General features: G+C 39.5%; 1 protein-coding gene across 2 annotated transcripts in view; it reads left to right on the forward strand.

Moving 5' to 3' along the window:
- The first annotated feature begins 13480 nt into the window (after positions 1 to 13480).
- Positions 13481 to 17685, forward strand: part of si:ch1073-396h14.1 (disintegrin and metalloproteinase domain-containing protein 10) — a 30572-nt gene continuing 26367 nt past the window's right edge. Inside the window, exons 1-4 of one of the 2 annotated variants that reach the window (XM_017407397.3) lie at positions 13481 to 13725; positions 15251 to 15398; positions 15596 to 15714; positions 17087 to 17242. In XM_017407397.3, the coding sequence (XP_017262886.1) occupies positions 13668 to 13725; positions 15251 to 15398; positions 15596 to 15714; positions 17087 to 17242 (481 nt within the window). In that variant the 5' untranslated portion in view covers positions 13481 to 13667. Of the gene's footprint in view, positions 13726 to 15250; positions 15399 to 15595; positions 15715 to 17086; positions 17243 to 17685 lie in introns of those variants that run through there. The other variant, XM_025003993.2, reaches the window with a different exon arrangement.

Genomic DNA, 17685 nt, shown 5'->3' on the forward strand with positions numbered 1-17685 from the left:
TATATATATATATATATATATATATATATATAGTCAGCCCATTTAAAGTGAGCAAATGTGCTGTATGTGTCTCATATATGAGCACGTGCAACTCAAACTGGGTTAGCTTGCTAAAATATAGTCAGCTAGAGAAAAAAATGTGAGATGTCATCATTGTTTGTTTGTCATCCTGAACTTGATATAATAGTTTACGCATCATTTAAATGATAATGACTTTGTTTTGAACCAGGACTATTATGCAGCAACACAACAGGCCTGACCAATTTAAGTTTAAACAACATTTAAACCAAACCAGCAGCGCTTCGGTCCTTCCTTATTAAGAAGATGCTGAAGGCAAACAAAAAAGAGCCAAATAAACAATTCGAAAGGGGAAATGATTTTGGCATTAAAAATAATTTTTAAAAAAAGCAAATACAAAATCCAGGCAGCAGCAAAAGCAAAGAGTCCCTTTTTAGGTTGTCATTTATAGGCCAAAATCACAAATCGTTCCCAGAGGCTTTTAAGTGCCTGATCCCACTTTTGTTAAGGAAAACTTCTACCACAAAACATGTTTTTATGTTTATCATTTAATCTTCTTGGTTGCAGTACATTAGCACTGCTCCTCTACATCAAACGGAGTCAGCTGAGGGGGTTCAAGCATCGCCTCCAGGTCGCCTCCGTTTGGAGGTTTTCCTAAGACGTCCCACTGGGGGGAGACCCTGGGTCAGACCCAAAACTTATTGAAGGGATTATGTTTCCTCTCTGGCCTGGGAACGCCTTGGGGTCCCCCACGAGGAATTGGAGGGTGTCACTGAGGAGAGGGATGTCTGGGTTTCCCTCCAGGGCCTGTTGCCTCCTTGACCTGACCACAGATAAGCTGCAAATACTGTTGTAGACAAAGTATAACATATTTGTATTACTTAAATCAAATTCCCCTGAAAGAACAAACACCATGTTAAATGTAGCAAACAACTGCAGCCCTCTCCTCTTTTTGTTTGTCTCCTACACATATTGGATGAATGTTGCTGTGTTTCCACTCAGTCACCCAGTGAGCAACCGACGGGTGTAATTTATTGTCGGTATATTTTCTCCTCATGTTCCAAGTATGCTTTCACTTGTTGCTTCTCAGCCACAGAAATGCTGCGGAGGGGCCGAGACAAAAGGCGAGGAGCCCTCAATCAAAGGGAGATTGTTCCGTTTTATTATTATTTATAATAAAGAACAGATTAGATTGGAAAGGGAGAGAGAAAAACTTGTTGCCTTTGTGTGTTTTTCATGCTGAGTTAAACAGCTTCAGCCCCACTGGTAGAACAAGAACTTCTCTTTGTTTTCCTTCATAAGTGAACTGCCGAACCCTTGGGGTGTAAAACACACATCGTGCTCATCTAGACGGGACACCACCTGGTCTTCGGTGACACACACACAGGCTGTGAGACGCACCTTCTCCTTTTTGTTCGGCAGAAACACGTTTCCTGTATCACAGTGAGCTCCTGTGTTTCCTGGGGTGACATCATGACCCCCTCCCCGACAATGAAACAAACCTCCTCCTCAGGCACAGATGTCTGGATATTAGCTAAGCTATAAGGTCTGATTTTCACATGTTAGAACATCTCTTTGCTTGTGGGGCACATCACCGTGAAACGATGATCTCAGCGTACAGTTTCACAATTTCAGCTCTGCCTACATATGACACTGACACATCCCAGATGTTCTGGGATGAGCGTGTTGCAACTCACAGCCTGACTGAAGCGCATCTCAGTCCAAGTACAAGTCTGTCGAGTTTTTAATTATTCCTAATTATTTCCATCAACTTACAGGCGCTTGACTTGTGTGAGTGAGTGACAAAATGTTGTTGTTGTGCTGCGATTGAGACTAAACGTGCATCTCTGGTTCAGATGGTAAGAAATAATTCAGCAACAACAAACAGGAATTTCAAAGCTCACGTGCAAAAGTACAAATAAATGGAGTCTGTGACCCAAACCATGTCATACCCTTAGTGGTCATGTGTCTCATCTACATCACATTCAGTTAAATACTCTGTAAGTTAGTGTGATACATCTATTCTTGTAAAACACATCTAGTGATTTTGAGTTACCAAAGTGTTTCCCTGTAACGCATGACCATATCATTTGTGCCATTATGCAAGAACTTGATTTAGATAAAAACTGAGAACATTCTGAACTTGTGTGTGTTTAAAAAATACCTGCAGAGGAAGAACAGAAAAGACAAACAGGTCAATTATAAAAGAATGAGACAAAAACAGAAACACTTGAGTCAATTTTGACATTAGTTTTTTATTATATATTTTGCCGGTGCATCTTTTTCTCTGGTTTTTCTCCCATAGATCAAATACATGCATAACATGTGAATAGGCCATTTTAAATTCCCCTTAGGTGTGAAAATGTTTTGCAGATTTAACGAAAATCTGTTCTTTTTTGCCCCAAGACAGTGAAACTCATGAGAAGATTGTTATAACATGCAGTTAAACTTCTTTATTTTTACTTTTTTACAGTGAAATATTGGCATTTAGAGGAACAGCAGGGATCCGAGACAAACTAACAGAAAACCAGGGATAATAAAAACACCTGTGAGTTTATTATAGTCATAGCTGCAGACCAAAGGAAACACGATCACATGGGTTGCAGTGTGTGATAGGAGGGAGTTTGTGATAAGGTGACGATACTCCAGCTGCAGGAACTTGGACTCTTCTGCACAGACCTTATAAGGAGAAGATCCCTTTGACTCATTCATTGTCCGACTGACTGAATGACAAGCTGAGTGTTAGGATGTCTGCGAGGTGAGACAGTCAGTCACTTCAAATCAGCTGCTGCTCAGTAACGTTTCAGTCATTTTCACCGCTTCACGCCACTTCCCTGTTTCATAATGCCTCTAATTTAGTTCATGTCTCCTCCTAGGCTTCAGTCCTTGACAGTGTTTCTCCCTTGTTCCTACTTCCCTGTTTTGCGTGACGTCTTCACTTTGCGTCTCATATGACGGAGTTTTCATTTTTGACCTTGTTTCACCTCCCGGTAAGCAAGTTGACACAAGGCAAAAAGTCATCCACAAACATCAGTCTGAAGCTGCACTTTACCAGTTCGGCTGAGGCGTAGAAAGGTGTGTGTGTAAGTAGGAGTGTCTGAAACAGGCAGGGTGAGTGAGGAAGAGGATGGGCTAGACTTCCAGCTTTAGAGTTAGAGAGAGAGAGAGAGAGAGAGAGAGAGAGAGAGAGACAGGAGAAAACCCTCCCACAGGAAACTAGAGCTCTACTCTGCATGTCCTTTTAAGGTAAAAACTCCCCAAAACTCTCGTCACCAGTGAAAAGGACTAATATATAGTTCAGTTTAAAGCAACAGACGAAGCTGGTGAAAGCAGGGAGGAAACTGGACAGTTGGAAAGTCTCTCAGAGAAATAAACAAAACAAATATCACACTTTAATGAGAGGTCAAACTTGGACAGAGGAACTTTTTTTCTGAGCAGCAAATACTTTATTGAGTTTAAGAGTGTGACCTTTGTGTTCCTGCGCCGTGGGGCTGTTTATAACGTTTCACTGTCAGAGACTATTTATGACTCAAAACACAACACAATACTGATTCTGACTGTCTCTTTATGGGCGAGACAGTGGGCGGCTGATCACGTTCATGCAGACCGTCGGAGTCTGAGTGTGGGAAACGGACCCCAAACATTTAACCCACATGGGAACATTAGCTGCAATTTTTAATGAAGCGTAAACAAGAGGTTCATTCAAAAGTTAAGCCTTTGTGGGAAAATGTTGTGAACTGTCAAGAGAATTACACCAATACTGATTGTTACTGTAGAGTTTTGTATGTTTTTGTATAAAGAAAGAAAGAAAAAGTGTACATAGCAGAGAAATCACACATTCCTGATATTGCTTTTCCACACAGACTGTGAATAAGCTGTGACTCAGCTTATTTGGACTGTATGATAAAGAAATGGTCAGAGTTATTCTGAAAAAGTAGATTAGCAATGCTGGTGGTTTTACATTCCTGATCAGCCACTCAGAAAAGTAAAGTATTGCTGTTTTGCGTTTATTTCTAAAACCTCAACATTTCTGAGCCAGCACATTTTGTAATAAAGGTCGACTGCTGCACTGCATACCAAAGTTTTAAACTAAGAACTTGCACACTGTGTCGGTGCCAAGGCTGATGAATGCATCGGACCGCCTGATCTGTTTATTTGGACCATACATCAATGGCGTCCAGTCCTGGTCCTGGAGGGCCACTATCCTGCATGTTTTAGTTGTTTCCCTGCTCTTCAGCAGGTATTCAAGTTCTGCAGAAGCCTGTTAATCACTCAGTTAAAGCAGAGAAACAACTAAAACATGCAGGATAGTGGCCATCCAGGACCAGGATTGGACACCACTGCTACATGGTCCATTTATGCTCAACACACGTACATTTATTGTTCAGTGATAAAAACAGTGACAAACTAAACAAACTGTGGCATGTGAAAGCGTAGAGGTTTAATATGAGCTAATGTAATGTTCTTTCACAGCTGTATGACGTTTCAGAGAAAGAGTTGTTTTATAAGCCAGAAAAATTATTTAAAAAAAACAAGGCCCTCATTTGGCTAGCCATTAGCCTAGCCTGGATGAAGAGTTTTGCCCTTTTCTCTATAACACTGGTGTCATGGCTGATAAGGTACTAAACATTGAAAACTATTTAACAGAACATGACTTCAAAGTTGACTGGACTGTCCCTTTAAGGAATGCTAGGCCTTTAACTCAAACAAGAAGTTGAGGAGGGTGGTGGCCATGTCAGTGTTTTTTGTCCATGTCAAACTGTACAGATCCATCTGTGTGTGTTTGCTGCCTCAAGGAGACAACATGTCAACTCATTGCTGTTGTCGTCAACAAACACCAGAAGTGTCCTCACCTCTGAGCTGCCCTGTCTTGTCCTCTGTTATCTCGGCCCAGCATTTGCCTCTTTGACATTGTTTACAGAGATCCTGTAAATAAAGATCTGCTGCTGAAGAGCTGCCTTCCGTCAGATATTCAGATTTTTATGGCGTCACCCCACTCATTCAGGAGAAAAAGAGGGTGACAGTGAGGAAGGAGGGAGGGAAGAAAAACCCAGGTTTTCTGTCAGGATCACACCAGTACATATGGTAAACAAATCAGTGTTGTTAATTCATGTTACAGGGGCTGCAAATCACATGTTAAAGCAATGTAAAGTTACTCATAAGTCATTGTGATTCACTGCCTAAATAAGCTGAAGTTGTATTTTAAATTCCTGTACCTCAGCTCAGCCACCAATCACAACTTTTTCCTGAATTAACGCTCACTGTCTTCTCGGGTCTTTCCATCTTAAGTAACTCCCCCTGAGAGAAATATCTGGCTCTTTAATGTCTGAAAACTCCACTCTGTTCTCGGTTAGCTGCCAACTCTGCCTGGTTTAGTAATGAATGACTGAGTCTGCTCCTGCCGCCGGAATAAAAGGCTGATGAGAGTGGTGAGAGTGTAGCACAACAGTAAAGATGTGGGCTGTAAAACCAAAACAATTAGCTATAATGAGCTATAAAACTCTATAGAGCTGAGGGCAGCCGCAGAGTTGCTATATAATAAATCTCTGTTGGTTTTGCACTCCGATCTGTTTCCTGTACATCAGACGTCAGTTCAGATGCAGTTCAGAAGATCAAACACCTCCTTTCTTGTGTATGCATGCGTTATTAGAATAGACCTCGTGTGTTTCAGAAGGCATCCGAGCTGTTAGCGTTTAGCTGCAGAGGTTATCTTGGTGCCACCTTTTAAGAGCCCGAGCAGGAAGAATGCATGACGTTAGCCCTGCAGCCATTCTGCTGATAGGCTGCTGATATCTGCCAGCAAAGCCCCGCTTTGAGTCATGAAGCGCAGACCATCGAGTCATACAAGGTCAAAGGTCATTGTAAGAGTGATCAACACCCTCCCTGAATAAGAAATGAATGAAAAGATAAGTGATAAGCGCTCCCACTGACTGTGAGAAAATCATCTGTGCCAAATGCAGCAGCTAAATCATAAAAAGAGCTAATCTAACGGGCTGCTGAAGTCTCTACTGAAACTGAATGAACTTCACTCTAAAAAGAAGAAGAAGAAAAAGAAACAGGTTTGCCTCCATTTTTCCAAATTCCCTCTCTGTCTTGCAAACCCTCCCCCCTCTCTCAACTATTTAACCTCCTCTTGCTGCTCAGTTAATCTTCATATGCTCCCTAAAACACGCGCAGCACGACCAGCCGTCCTCTGCAGAGCGCAGCTGAGCTCGGCTTGGTTTGTGGCTGCGGCTGGGATCGTTCTGCCCGGCAGCAGCGTGGGCGTCACTCCACCCAGCTTGAAGGCCTAAAATGTTCTGGTTTCCCTCTGTGCTGTGGGCCTGCACCCTCCAAACAGAGAAGCAGACACTTTTAAAGAACTTAAAGTCTTTCTGTTCTCCCAGTTATTACTCTCATCATTAATGATCTCCGTTTTACGAACCATAACCTCAATAAATGCATGCTTTTACACCCTTTTGACCTGAGCATGTGTTTGTGTGGTGGTCCCTCTGTTCCTGGTAAGAAATGCTGCTTGCTCACTTTTGTGAACGTGTTAGTGACTCCCTCTTCTGGCCGTGCAGAATGTCACAAATATTAAAACAAGTCTGGACTTTTCTTTTTTATTTGTGAGTGAGTTCATGAAAAGTTATTATAGATGTGCAACATAAGCTTTTATGGTAATAAAGGGAAGGTTTTTCCAAGAACACAACTCCCTGCTCATCTGATTTGCTACATATAAACTTATAAAAATTTCTCTGGATTCGCTTTTTTCTTTGTTTTTTCTGAAGTTCAGAACGCCACACTTCAAACAGTTTTCAAATCACCTCTTAAATTTAAAGTTTATTACCAAGTATCACTCTCTATAAATGCATAGGTTTGCAGATGAAATCATACTGAGTCACATTTAGCTCAATGTTTGGTAAAAAAGAGATGCTTTAGGCGTCCGAGTCACTGTTCAGCACGGGAAAGTAAGAGTTAAAATGATAGTAGAAAGTGCACGTCTCACACACATACATAAAAACACACATTTCCACTTTCTGTGGCATTTTGCAGGACAAATCTTTCATTTCAACGTTTAGATGGTTTCAGATACTAGAGATGCTGCTGTTTTCTTTGTTATCATCAACTTTATTTGTTTTCATTTTTGTTTCCAACTAAACTGATCTAAAATTGACCTGAAGAGCTTCTCACAGTGGACAGAAGATGGCAGCATTAATTACTACACAGGTATTTCTAACAAAACACCTGTTTTATTACCTTCTATAATTATAATTAATTAAGACGCATTGTCGTAGGTCAGGCTGTGTAACCAACACTGCTCTCAAACAATCCTGACTGCACCATATCTCAAAATGTTTAAATGTTCAGGAAAAATCTATATAATATTTAAAACAGACCCCCCTTTTTTTGCTCAAAACAGAAAAATGGAAAAGGGCTTTTTGCAAAACATCGCTCCTTTACATCCTCAACATTTAACTTAGGCTGTGATGTCTGCTTCAAGAATTTACTGGTATTTTACATTTTTATTGCTCTCCTATTTGAGTATGAGTATGAGTATGAGTAAATAAAGGAACTCCTGCTCAGACGGATTCAGTTTAAATTAATTCATGCAGGTGATGTTGCACTGCGTGAACAAAGATTTGTTATGTAGATTTTTTTCCGGCTCTTTGTTGTCCATCATTTGTTAATTAGTACATCAACTGAGGAAAAATCTGAGTCAAGCAACATTTGAAGTTCAGCCAAACAGTGTTTCCTTGAATCTTCATGACTGTTTTCCCACATTTTATCAGCGCTGTTGTTGTCTAATTCATTGCCTGCTTTACCTGAATTCCTTCATTTACACAGAACAAGCAGGAAGTTCACTCTGCAGATCACTTTGAAATTATTTTAACATGCCTCTGATTTGTCTGATATGTGGAGGAAAGCTACTCTTTTAGCTTATTTGAAAATCATATACCCAGCAGTGATGTTGTGCAGTTTTATTACAAAGACAAGAAATTTGTAGCAAAATAAATGATCACAGTGAATAAATCTAATATTAGTCAGATACAAAAAGATCATCTTGGCAGTGTGCTGTATTCATATTTGCTATGAACGCTTACCTAAAATAGTAAATGTATGTGGATGTGGATAGTCGTGGCAAAAAAATGAAAAAAACCTTTTATTTTTCAAAAAGCCCATATTCCCCATAAATAGATGCTGAATGAGTGGAAAATTTTCCTCAGATGTATCAAGGCTGTGCTTACGTTTAGTTTTATTTCCCACCTCAGAGCCATATAAGATTCGTGTTATCATGTTAGTTTCATGAGTCTGTTTCTGCTGATCTGCAGCTGAAAAAGACCTCGTCTGCCTTTTTGTTTTGGGTAGCTGCTGATGTCATGACCTCGAGGCACTAGAAAGCTGTCTGAGCAGCGTCTAAAATGTGTTTAGTCTCAGGCATCGACATGTTTGCATTCAGAAGCTTACATTTGGTAAGATTATTATTCTGAATGTTTACAGAAACCAAAATTGTTGAAGCTAAAACCAAATGAGAAATATTAAACAAGAACTGAATGATAAGCTCTATTATCTTAAAGTGAAAGTTCAGATCTTTTTATTTGGGGAAAGGCTTTGAACAATTAATATCTTACCTGTTGTAGGTCCCATCTACATCAGATTTTTTTCCACTTCTGAAAAAAGATTTTAAAAGATACCCTCATTGCGTCCCTATAGGTTGGTCCCAATACAAGTCTTAAATCCTGCCCCCTCCACTTAAACAAACAAGACTTTGCCATTATTAAGAATGAAACATGTTTTTAAAATGCTGACTCTTGTTGATTCACTCAGTTCTTACCTTGCTGCTGTATGTTTACATATCTAATATTCTGATATGTTTAGCTGTAATTAGCCTAAACAAAAGCTCGTGTGACACCATGGCTGTGTGCTGGAGAGTAGACGGGACTTAAAGCTCCACGTTAGGCAGACTCCGATCCAAAAAAGCACAACATGGCAGCTCCCTGCTGGCTTCAACTCCCAACAACGGGAGAAGTCGGTAACATTTAGTCTTGTATTAAAATAAACAATGATGAGCTGACAAGTTGCAACACTTCAGCAACATGTCAGCAACTTCATTTCTACCCTGTAGCTCAGACTGTGGTGGAAACACAACAGGGTTTAGAATACCAGGGTATAGCTCTTTGAATGACCTCAGATTGGAGAAATAGAGTTAAACTTTCTCTTTAATTCTCTGCTTAGAAGAGCCTCCTGTAGGGGGAGGCATTGGATTGGGTTTGAAGTTGCCATCATGCTGTCAAATTACTCGCAAGTTGTTTCATTTAGCTGTATATGAAGAGAAACTATCTTTGCATGATCAGCTTTCAAACTGCTGAAATGTTTCAGCTGTGGCTGTGTTTAGATTTGATCATCATGATGTAAAAAGTCTTCAGAGTGCTGAACGTCTCAGCTGTCAGAGTCCAAGTGAAGACATCAAATGATGCGCAGGCAGAGATGGATGGCAGATCTGTGTCAACGCCGCGGGGACAATGTGCTCATTATGACCGCGACACAGAGTGGATATTGTGCTGCGCTGGCGTATAAAGACAGGGAAAGGCGCGACCTTTGGTGAAGTGGGTCATGCCTGTGAAGGGGTTAACACTCGGCTGTGTCAGCAGAATGATGTGATTTGATAAGTCCCATAGCCTATGAACTCTCGGAGAAGCGCGAACACCGAGCCGAGGCCCCGGAGTCGCACTAATTATCCCATGATCCTTGTGTGGCTCTAAATGCCGGACGTTTGAAGGGTCAGATTGGATGTCATGTGCGGTGTTGGTTTGAATTAGCCTCAAAGGCAACCAGATACCCTCAGGAAAATAATACAAAATCAGCAGCTAGAAGTGAAAACCTCATGAGGACTTCACATCCTGCAAACCAAACAACAATCTGCGTTTCCAGAACTGGAACTGGAAACTTTACCATTAATGCAGCTTAAATTGAAATCCAGGCATGTAGGGAAACATGGGAAGAATCGTTCTTGTATCAACTGGACAATGGTTACTGCAACTATTGTGAAAAATGAGAAATTGTGCTACATGAAGTCTTTTTGACCATAATGTCACATTCTTTCATGAAAAACTGTGTTTCAGTCACTTCACAATCTCAAGTCAACGCCTTCCAATAAACTTTCCACGCTTTAAAACAAAGATAACAAAGCTGGAGTTTCCATGATTCTTCAGGAGGTGTGGACGTCTCAGGTGGTCAGCCATACAACAGCTAGTTTTACAGATAACTGAGGTAATAAAGTCTGAAAATATTAAAACACAAATGGGTAGAAATGTGTCTGTATGTGAATGAGTCTGGGCTTGTGGGTGTGCCTGAGTGTGAGATGTCATAGGTCTGAATCCGGGTGATTCTTTCTCAGCCAATCAGAGTAAAGCAGGAGTTTTTTTTAGGAAGGAGGGGAGGCTGTCAGGGGATGATTAAAGACTGGGGGGTGGTTAAACTCTAAACTGACCTGCAGGACTGTGAGGTGTAGTATTCTGTCTGTAGTAAGGTCTCCGGCCAAAATCCTGTCAGCAGCTGCTGGAGTGTAAAATCTGTTGGGCTGATGGGGCTGAACAGGAACCAGCTGAGTCTGCTTCTGTTAAAGTCGTCTGACACGCAAACGATACGTCAACTTCTTTGTGATTATCAGAAATTTAGAGGTTCGAGTTTCTTTACCTCTATTTAAGTGTGCAAACAGGAAAAATGCAACTAACAAAACGCCGATGCCTATGTGCTGCAACAATAACGGACACCAAACAACAATTAAACTTTGCATGTGTGAATTCTTTGCATTTGCAAATCAAATGATCTCCAAATAAAATAAATACACATTGTGTTTTTCTTTGTGTTCATTCATTCCAAAATGAAACAAGTATTACAGCAAATTAAATTGAATCATTATATTTATTCAAACTACAGAAACAACATTTGTGAAGAAAAACCCTCCACTGCGGCATAACATCAATTTAATTTTCTTTTTGCCTTTTATTAAATACAGAACAAACACCGTGTGTCCTTCTGCTCACGATCACAACCAGAGAAACCTTGGATTTAGAGGAAAAAACATTCTTTACATACATGCACAACTGTGTATACGAGGAATGTACACATATGCAGTAAATTGGGGACTTAAATTTTATGATTTGTATTTGTTTTCTGTCCCAATTTCTCCTATTTAGCAAGAAACATCTCAGACTTCATCTAAACCCTGCTTGGTTTGTTTACATTTACAAGCCATACAATTCCCAAGTTATATTGCTCTGTGGGGGATGAAAATGATCACATAAATTTGACTTTGCAAAGCTGCTTATGTTTACGTTAATACAAGAATTATTTTTTTGAAGGTACTGATAGTTTTAGAGAAGAAGCTGCAGTGATTTAGTGCCACTCAGGGATAAATTTGGCTCATAATGGAACATAAGTTTGACCAATTTGAAGCTCACATAAAAACGCAGGACAGCGGACTTTGATGTCACATTTTGATTCACTGAGAGTGCTTTAAATGGTGTTTGTAAGGGGCAGTGATCTGCTGTCCTGAGCATGTGTATTTTGTGACTTAAGGTTACATAATAAGCAACTCAGTACACACTAGTAGCAAAGCCAAATATTAACACAGTTTTGTTCTAAGCTACTATTTGGTTGAATGCATTGGATTACATGGGACTTTCCCAGTCTCATTAGCCACAAACTACTTTTACAAAGACATCATCTGATGGCAGAAGACCACTTTAACTCTTTCGAGTTTGTAAGAATTTGTGGGTTTTCGTTTGTCCACCTGCCGATTGAGGATTCTCAGTGGGATTAAGGTCTGAGGAGTTTCCTGTCTGTGGACCCAAAAGTTTGATGTTGTGTCACCTTCGTCTCATGGCGTGGGGCTCCATCATGCTGGAAAAGGCAGTGTTTACCCCCAATATGATGTTGAAGTACACATGCATGGTCTCAGGATGTTTTATTTTTGAAATAGAACTGGACTGGTGTTGGCACAAATCGTTTTTCTCAATAGAATATTTGTCACACAATGTGAATCATGCAGAGAATTACTTCTGTCTCGTATTTAGAAGCATGACAGCACTTCCTCCTGACTCAATAATCCATAATCAGATGTGTAGGAGGGCTCTGCCTTTAACAGAACATGAAAACATTTTTCTTCGATGAATCTACTTTTTGTTTGGGGATTCATCAAAATAAAAAATAAAAAAGGCTTTACTCCAGTCCTCATTTTTAAAACATTCAGTCTATTTTAACTCAATCATCATGACAGAGTGACCTCCCTCTCCTCTCATAGCCACTCTCACCTGTGATAATGAAAGGATTGCTGAAACGGTGTCAGCAGATACAGAGGAAATGTTTATTTGTGGATTAAGTTCATATTCATGGCAAAAAGGAAGTTTGGAAATAGTTGCAATTCATCCGATCGCTCTTGATAACATTCTGGACTACATGCAAATCGCCATCACAATAGTTTTATTATTCATCGTGTTGTTGCACATCTGTCACTACCAACTCATGCAGAAGTGAAAGAGATGAGTTTTATTTTATGCAGTGAACTTTTGTATTAGTTGACCTCATTTCCAGGTCAACTGATGTCCCCGTTCCTCTTCATGTGAGATTGTTCCTCCAGCATCTAAAGCGGTCACATTTGTTTAGAATGAGCCTAAAATACTTTTCACACAGCGTGAATCATGCAGATAAATACTTCTTTCTCATATTTAGAAGCATGTCAGCAATTCCTCCTGACTGAATAATCTATAATCAGACCTGTGGGAGGGCTCTGTCCTGTACAGAACATGAAAACATGAGTCAAGAATACTTCAGATTTACAATTGCATTTTTGTTTTTGTCTCTTTAGCATCACAATTCTTTCCAGCCTGCAGTGAAAATGCATGTTAGACTTATAACAATTTAAAGTTATACATTGCAAGCTGTAAGCTAAAAAATAATAAAGGTTATCCTAAACTTTATCAAATGGTGCAGTTTGAAATAATTTACTACAGTAGTTTTCCAGGTAAATCAATATGAACTCCTGAAATGCTGGTACGCACTCAGTGTAAACAAAGCACTAGGATAAAAAAACGTGTAAGCTTGAGTCACAATCTTTGCTTACAAATGTTGGATTTAAAGACATATTAACCATCAATGTGAGAAAAATATTGTGTGACTTTTATTAATTTTGTTAGGCAAGCTTTATTTTTTTAAAGAAATTGCATATTTTAGTTTATTGCCCTGCATTATGCCATTTAATTGTGTTTCATAAGTAAACTAACACTGAGAAGTAAAATGAAAACCTATTAAAATGAATATAAACTCTCAGATGAGTTTAAATTACAGCTTTGATTTATTCCTGTCATTATTTTTTTACTTCATCACCTCTAACCCACAGCTTCAAAAATTTAATTTTCATTTTCAAAGCCTTCCTGCGATTGCATACAACACGGAAACAAACAAGTCTGAATTTGCCTCTCCGCAGTGTCGATGTTCGTTGCTTCATCCTGAGTTCTGGCTTGAACCTCCTTTTCAGACACATTCCAGCGTGTTAAAACCTCTGGTTCGAGAAGCTGGGAGTGAAGAGATGAAAAAGAAGGGCAGACGGGAACCGAGGAGGAAAAAGAGAAAAGGAGCAAAGACAAAAGAGCAGAAATAAGGAGAACATGATGGTTCGACTCTGCTGGCTGCTGCTGGTGGTTAGCTGCCATGAATGGATCACAGGTAGAGCTGGAATGTGAGGAATACTGAGTGTCTGAAAGGTTTTTTCCCCACACTTCACCCTGAATAGGTCAGGTTGTTTGTGTGTGTGTGTCTGCCTGAGTGTGTGTGTGTGTGTGTGGATGAAATTGCAGTTTTGGTCAGCTCTTGCTGTCTGGCCTCTTCTGGCCTGGGACATGTCTCAACCTGTCCTCTGAGGAACCCAACAACAACAAAAAAAAAGAGCCTGCATGGAAAAGAAGCTGCCAACAACACACACACAGACACACATAGTATCCGGCTTATTCTGTGTCATTCAAGGCGTGTACTCAGTTATTTCAGGATTTGCTGTGAGATTCACTCCTAACAGGTAACATCAGAAGAACATTTTGAGAACTGTGCAGGACTGAGCAGCACTTAGATGGTGAATGCTTCCAAGGTTTCAAGGGAATGACATTTCTTGGAGTCTGATTTTCAACTTTAGATTTTTATTAGGAGAATGAATGTCATCTGTAAACTTCAGGTCAGCTTAATTATTTATTCTGAAGACAGAATGAAGGACAAAAAACAAAGAATACTAACAAAGAGGAAGAAAAAGCATATTGCATATATTTTAAGTATGAGGCAGTACTAAATAAATCCTTTGAGTCTAATTTTGAAGTCAATAATGTGCTCAAATATGGTTTTAATAACAGAATTAGGGCAGCATGGTAATACACTGTAATTGTGATATAAGTGTGAAATATTGTAATAACAATATAAGCTGCAATAAGCCCACATGTTCTGTCATTACAATGTTCACATCACTTATTATTATGCATGGAGTTTGTGTCTGATTTAAAAAATATATATATAACTAAATTACAGTGTGCACAACATAAATGTTGTGAGGTATTGATACAATTTTAATAGACTGTGAAGCCCTGATCATAACATAAGTTATAGAGATTTTATTGTTTTTCATAATTTTCGGTCAGTGGCTGTTTCTAGTTTCTGGTCCTTTACAGAATATCATTTTCATGAATAAAACGAAGAGAGTTGGTGGACTTATCTAGTTTCTCTGTCATGTTATATTTTTTACTTTGTCTGAGTTGAGGTCACTTCATGACCAAACTTACTCTGTAATCTTGCAAACAAAAGCCAATACTTTCCACATCAGGATCATTTACTTTAACACACTGTCATCTTGAGAATAACCCTACAAATAAAACACTGAAAATGAGTTTCAGGTTAATTTGATCACAAAGTTAACGTTGACCTTGAAACTATGTTAATTATCTCAAGTTAAGATAATTGAAGAATGATTGAAGGTGTGCGGTTTTCAGCATCAGCAATTATCCTCTTTAATCTGATGGGTTTTTATATACTTTATATGTTATATCTTAATTTTTAGTAGTGAGCTCAAAGAAAAGTTTACTAGTTGATTTTTTTCCCTTGTACTGTTGTGTTAACATACTTCCAACAAATTCAAATCTTGTAGAAAAGTTTGCAGAACATATCACAGGTCGTTGATGCTGTCCTAAAACTTGATTTCCTTTTTTTCCTGCAGGTTCTACGAGCAGCATCAGTCCATATATAAAACATTACGAGGTCTTATCATACGACAGGGAGGATCTTCACAGAAAACACATGAGAGCCAGGAGGGCTGCACAACCTCAGGATTATACACTTGATTTGGATTTTACTGCTTTCCATAGGTAACTTTCAGCTTCAAAGGCCCTATAAAAACAGTCTGTTTCTGTTTGCACAACTTCTTATTTCTAAATCATTAACAGATGCAAATCATTATACGGGTATCTGTCCAGTTACAAAAGCTGATGATAGATTCTTCCCATAACACCACAAAGCTATACGGCCACATCTGCAATCTGTTTGTGTTTTTTGTTCCCATCAGATCTTTCCGTCTTCTTCTGAGACAAAATTCGGAGACATTTTCCAAAGATTTCACGGTGGTCGGGGAAAACGGTCCCATGTCCGTCGACCTGTCACACTTATATTCAGGAAGAGTTGAGGGTGGGTACGATACGAGCGCCTGGCTCCTTCCGAAACTTCAGAACACATTACCTCCATTCGAATCTAAATTTAGAGCAAATTTGTGCATTTTAATTAAAAACACTGCATGCTGGAAAGACTTTTGCACTTTAAATCGATGGCAGCTGCACGACTTTGAGGACAAAATGAACAAATCTGGACTTTATTATTAAGAGATACATTTTGAAACAGAAAGCAGTCATCAACGGTGCGATCAGATCAGAAGGAAACTTTAGAATCAGTGAGTTTTTGACTATTTGTAAAAAAAAAACAAAAAAATCCACAGCATAGTCCTGGTACAATCATCTTCAGGCCAGAAAGGGTTCATCATTGAATGTTCCCAACCTTTGAAGTTTGGATAAAATCAGAGCCGGTCCAAGGTTTTATGAAGCAATTTATGGTTTAAATTGATTTGGGGCCCCCTTCCCCTTCTGAGCCTGTAGCCCACCACTAATATCTCTTTCCTATTGCTTATAACTGATCATATGTTTTGTGCAGCTAAAACAACCATTAATATGGTTTAAATTGGAAAGTTGCAAAATAAGACAAGCAAAAAGTCCCAAACAGACCGTATAACAGTCCATTGCTTGGCAGTGGTGTTAGTATAATTTACTATTATAATGTCAATAGGGATAAAGTGTCCAAGTCTGAAGATATTTTAACAGATTCTTAAATTCCAGAGAAACTCTGTGGAGCCTTCCAAGTCTTAGAAGTCCAAAATGAATAATCATCCATCCATCTATTTTCTTTACCCACTTCACCGTTACGGATTGCGTGGAGCTGGTTTCTGTCTCCATCTGTCATTGTGTGAGAGGAGCGTCCATCACAAGGCAGGAAGGATCAGGAAATGGAAATTTTTCTGGTTCTTGTCCTTTAGTTTCTGCAGTTTAGTTTAGTTTAGTTTCTTCTTTAGTCTTCTTTAGTTTTTTTTTTATAGCTGAAACAGAGAATTTTAAAATTGGACGTTTTAGGCAATTTGTCTACAGTTTTTGTGACAGTGCAATAAAGAATAAACAAATAAATACACAGAAATAAAACCACTCTCCATGTCTCTTATTCTAATTTTATATAAACAACATGGTCACTTCTCCTCCTGTTCATACTTGTGTTTCATTGTTTTATGTTAATCTCTTGTGTGTGAACTTTTATATGGATTCTCTTCATTGCACAGCGCCTTATGTATATATTGCACATGAAATGTTTTTCAATTTCATCTCTTCTGCCTCTCCTTCGTTAAAGTTACATTGAACATTCTCCCTTCACTCATAATGTTATCTGTTCCTTTTATTTGTCGGCCTGTTCTGTTTCATGTCTGTGACTCTGCCTCGTTATCTCTCCTGACTCTGGGTTGCAGGAGAATGCGGTTCGTCCTGCCACGGCGCCGTGCTGCAGGGACAGTTTGAGGGGATGATCCACACAGAAAACGGCACTTATCACATAGAGCCGGTTCAGAGATACATCAGCAGCCCTACAGATCACCACTCCATCATCTACCATGAGGATGACTTGGGTAAGAATGCTTCAATTAAAAGAAAAAATGCTGACAGTGTCTCAGCTCAGGGATGTTTTGAAATGGGAAACGTGGTTCCATGTAAAGGTTATGAACTATAATTATCTTACAGGTTGGTGGTTGCCCTTTAAATGGTTTATCTGTAGAATAAAATCATTTGGAGACAGAAAGCGTCCATTAAACACCGCAGCTGGTTTTTCAGGATTTTTGAACAGAGTGCGAAAATACATTTTTCTCTACATTGAATCTATTTCATGATCTGCAGCCTTTCTTGGCTGTCACACAGAAAGACAAACATTCACCACTGTAACATACCCCCACAGTAACTAAGGCCTCCAGCTTCGGTTCCAGCCAGGGTTACTGGGGGCCAACAAAGAGAGCAGCTACGGTGTATCAGCGGAGCCTGCCGAGAGCTCTCAGGGGGGAGGGGGGGGTGGGGGTGG

The sequence above is a fragment of the Kryptolebias marmoratus genome, linkage group LG24 (assembly GCF_001649575.2).
Source record: "Kryptolebias marmoratus isolate JLee-2015 linkage group LG24, ASM164957v2, whole genome shotgun sequence".
Lineage (NCBI taxonomy): Eukaryota > Metazoa > Chordata > Actinopteri > Cyprinodontiformes > Rivulidae > Kryptolebias > Kryptolebias marmoratus.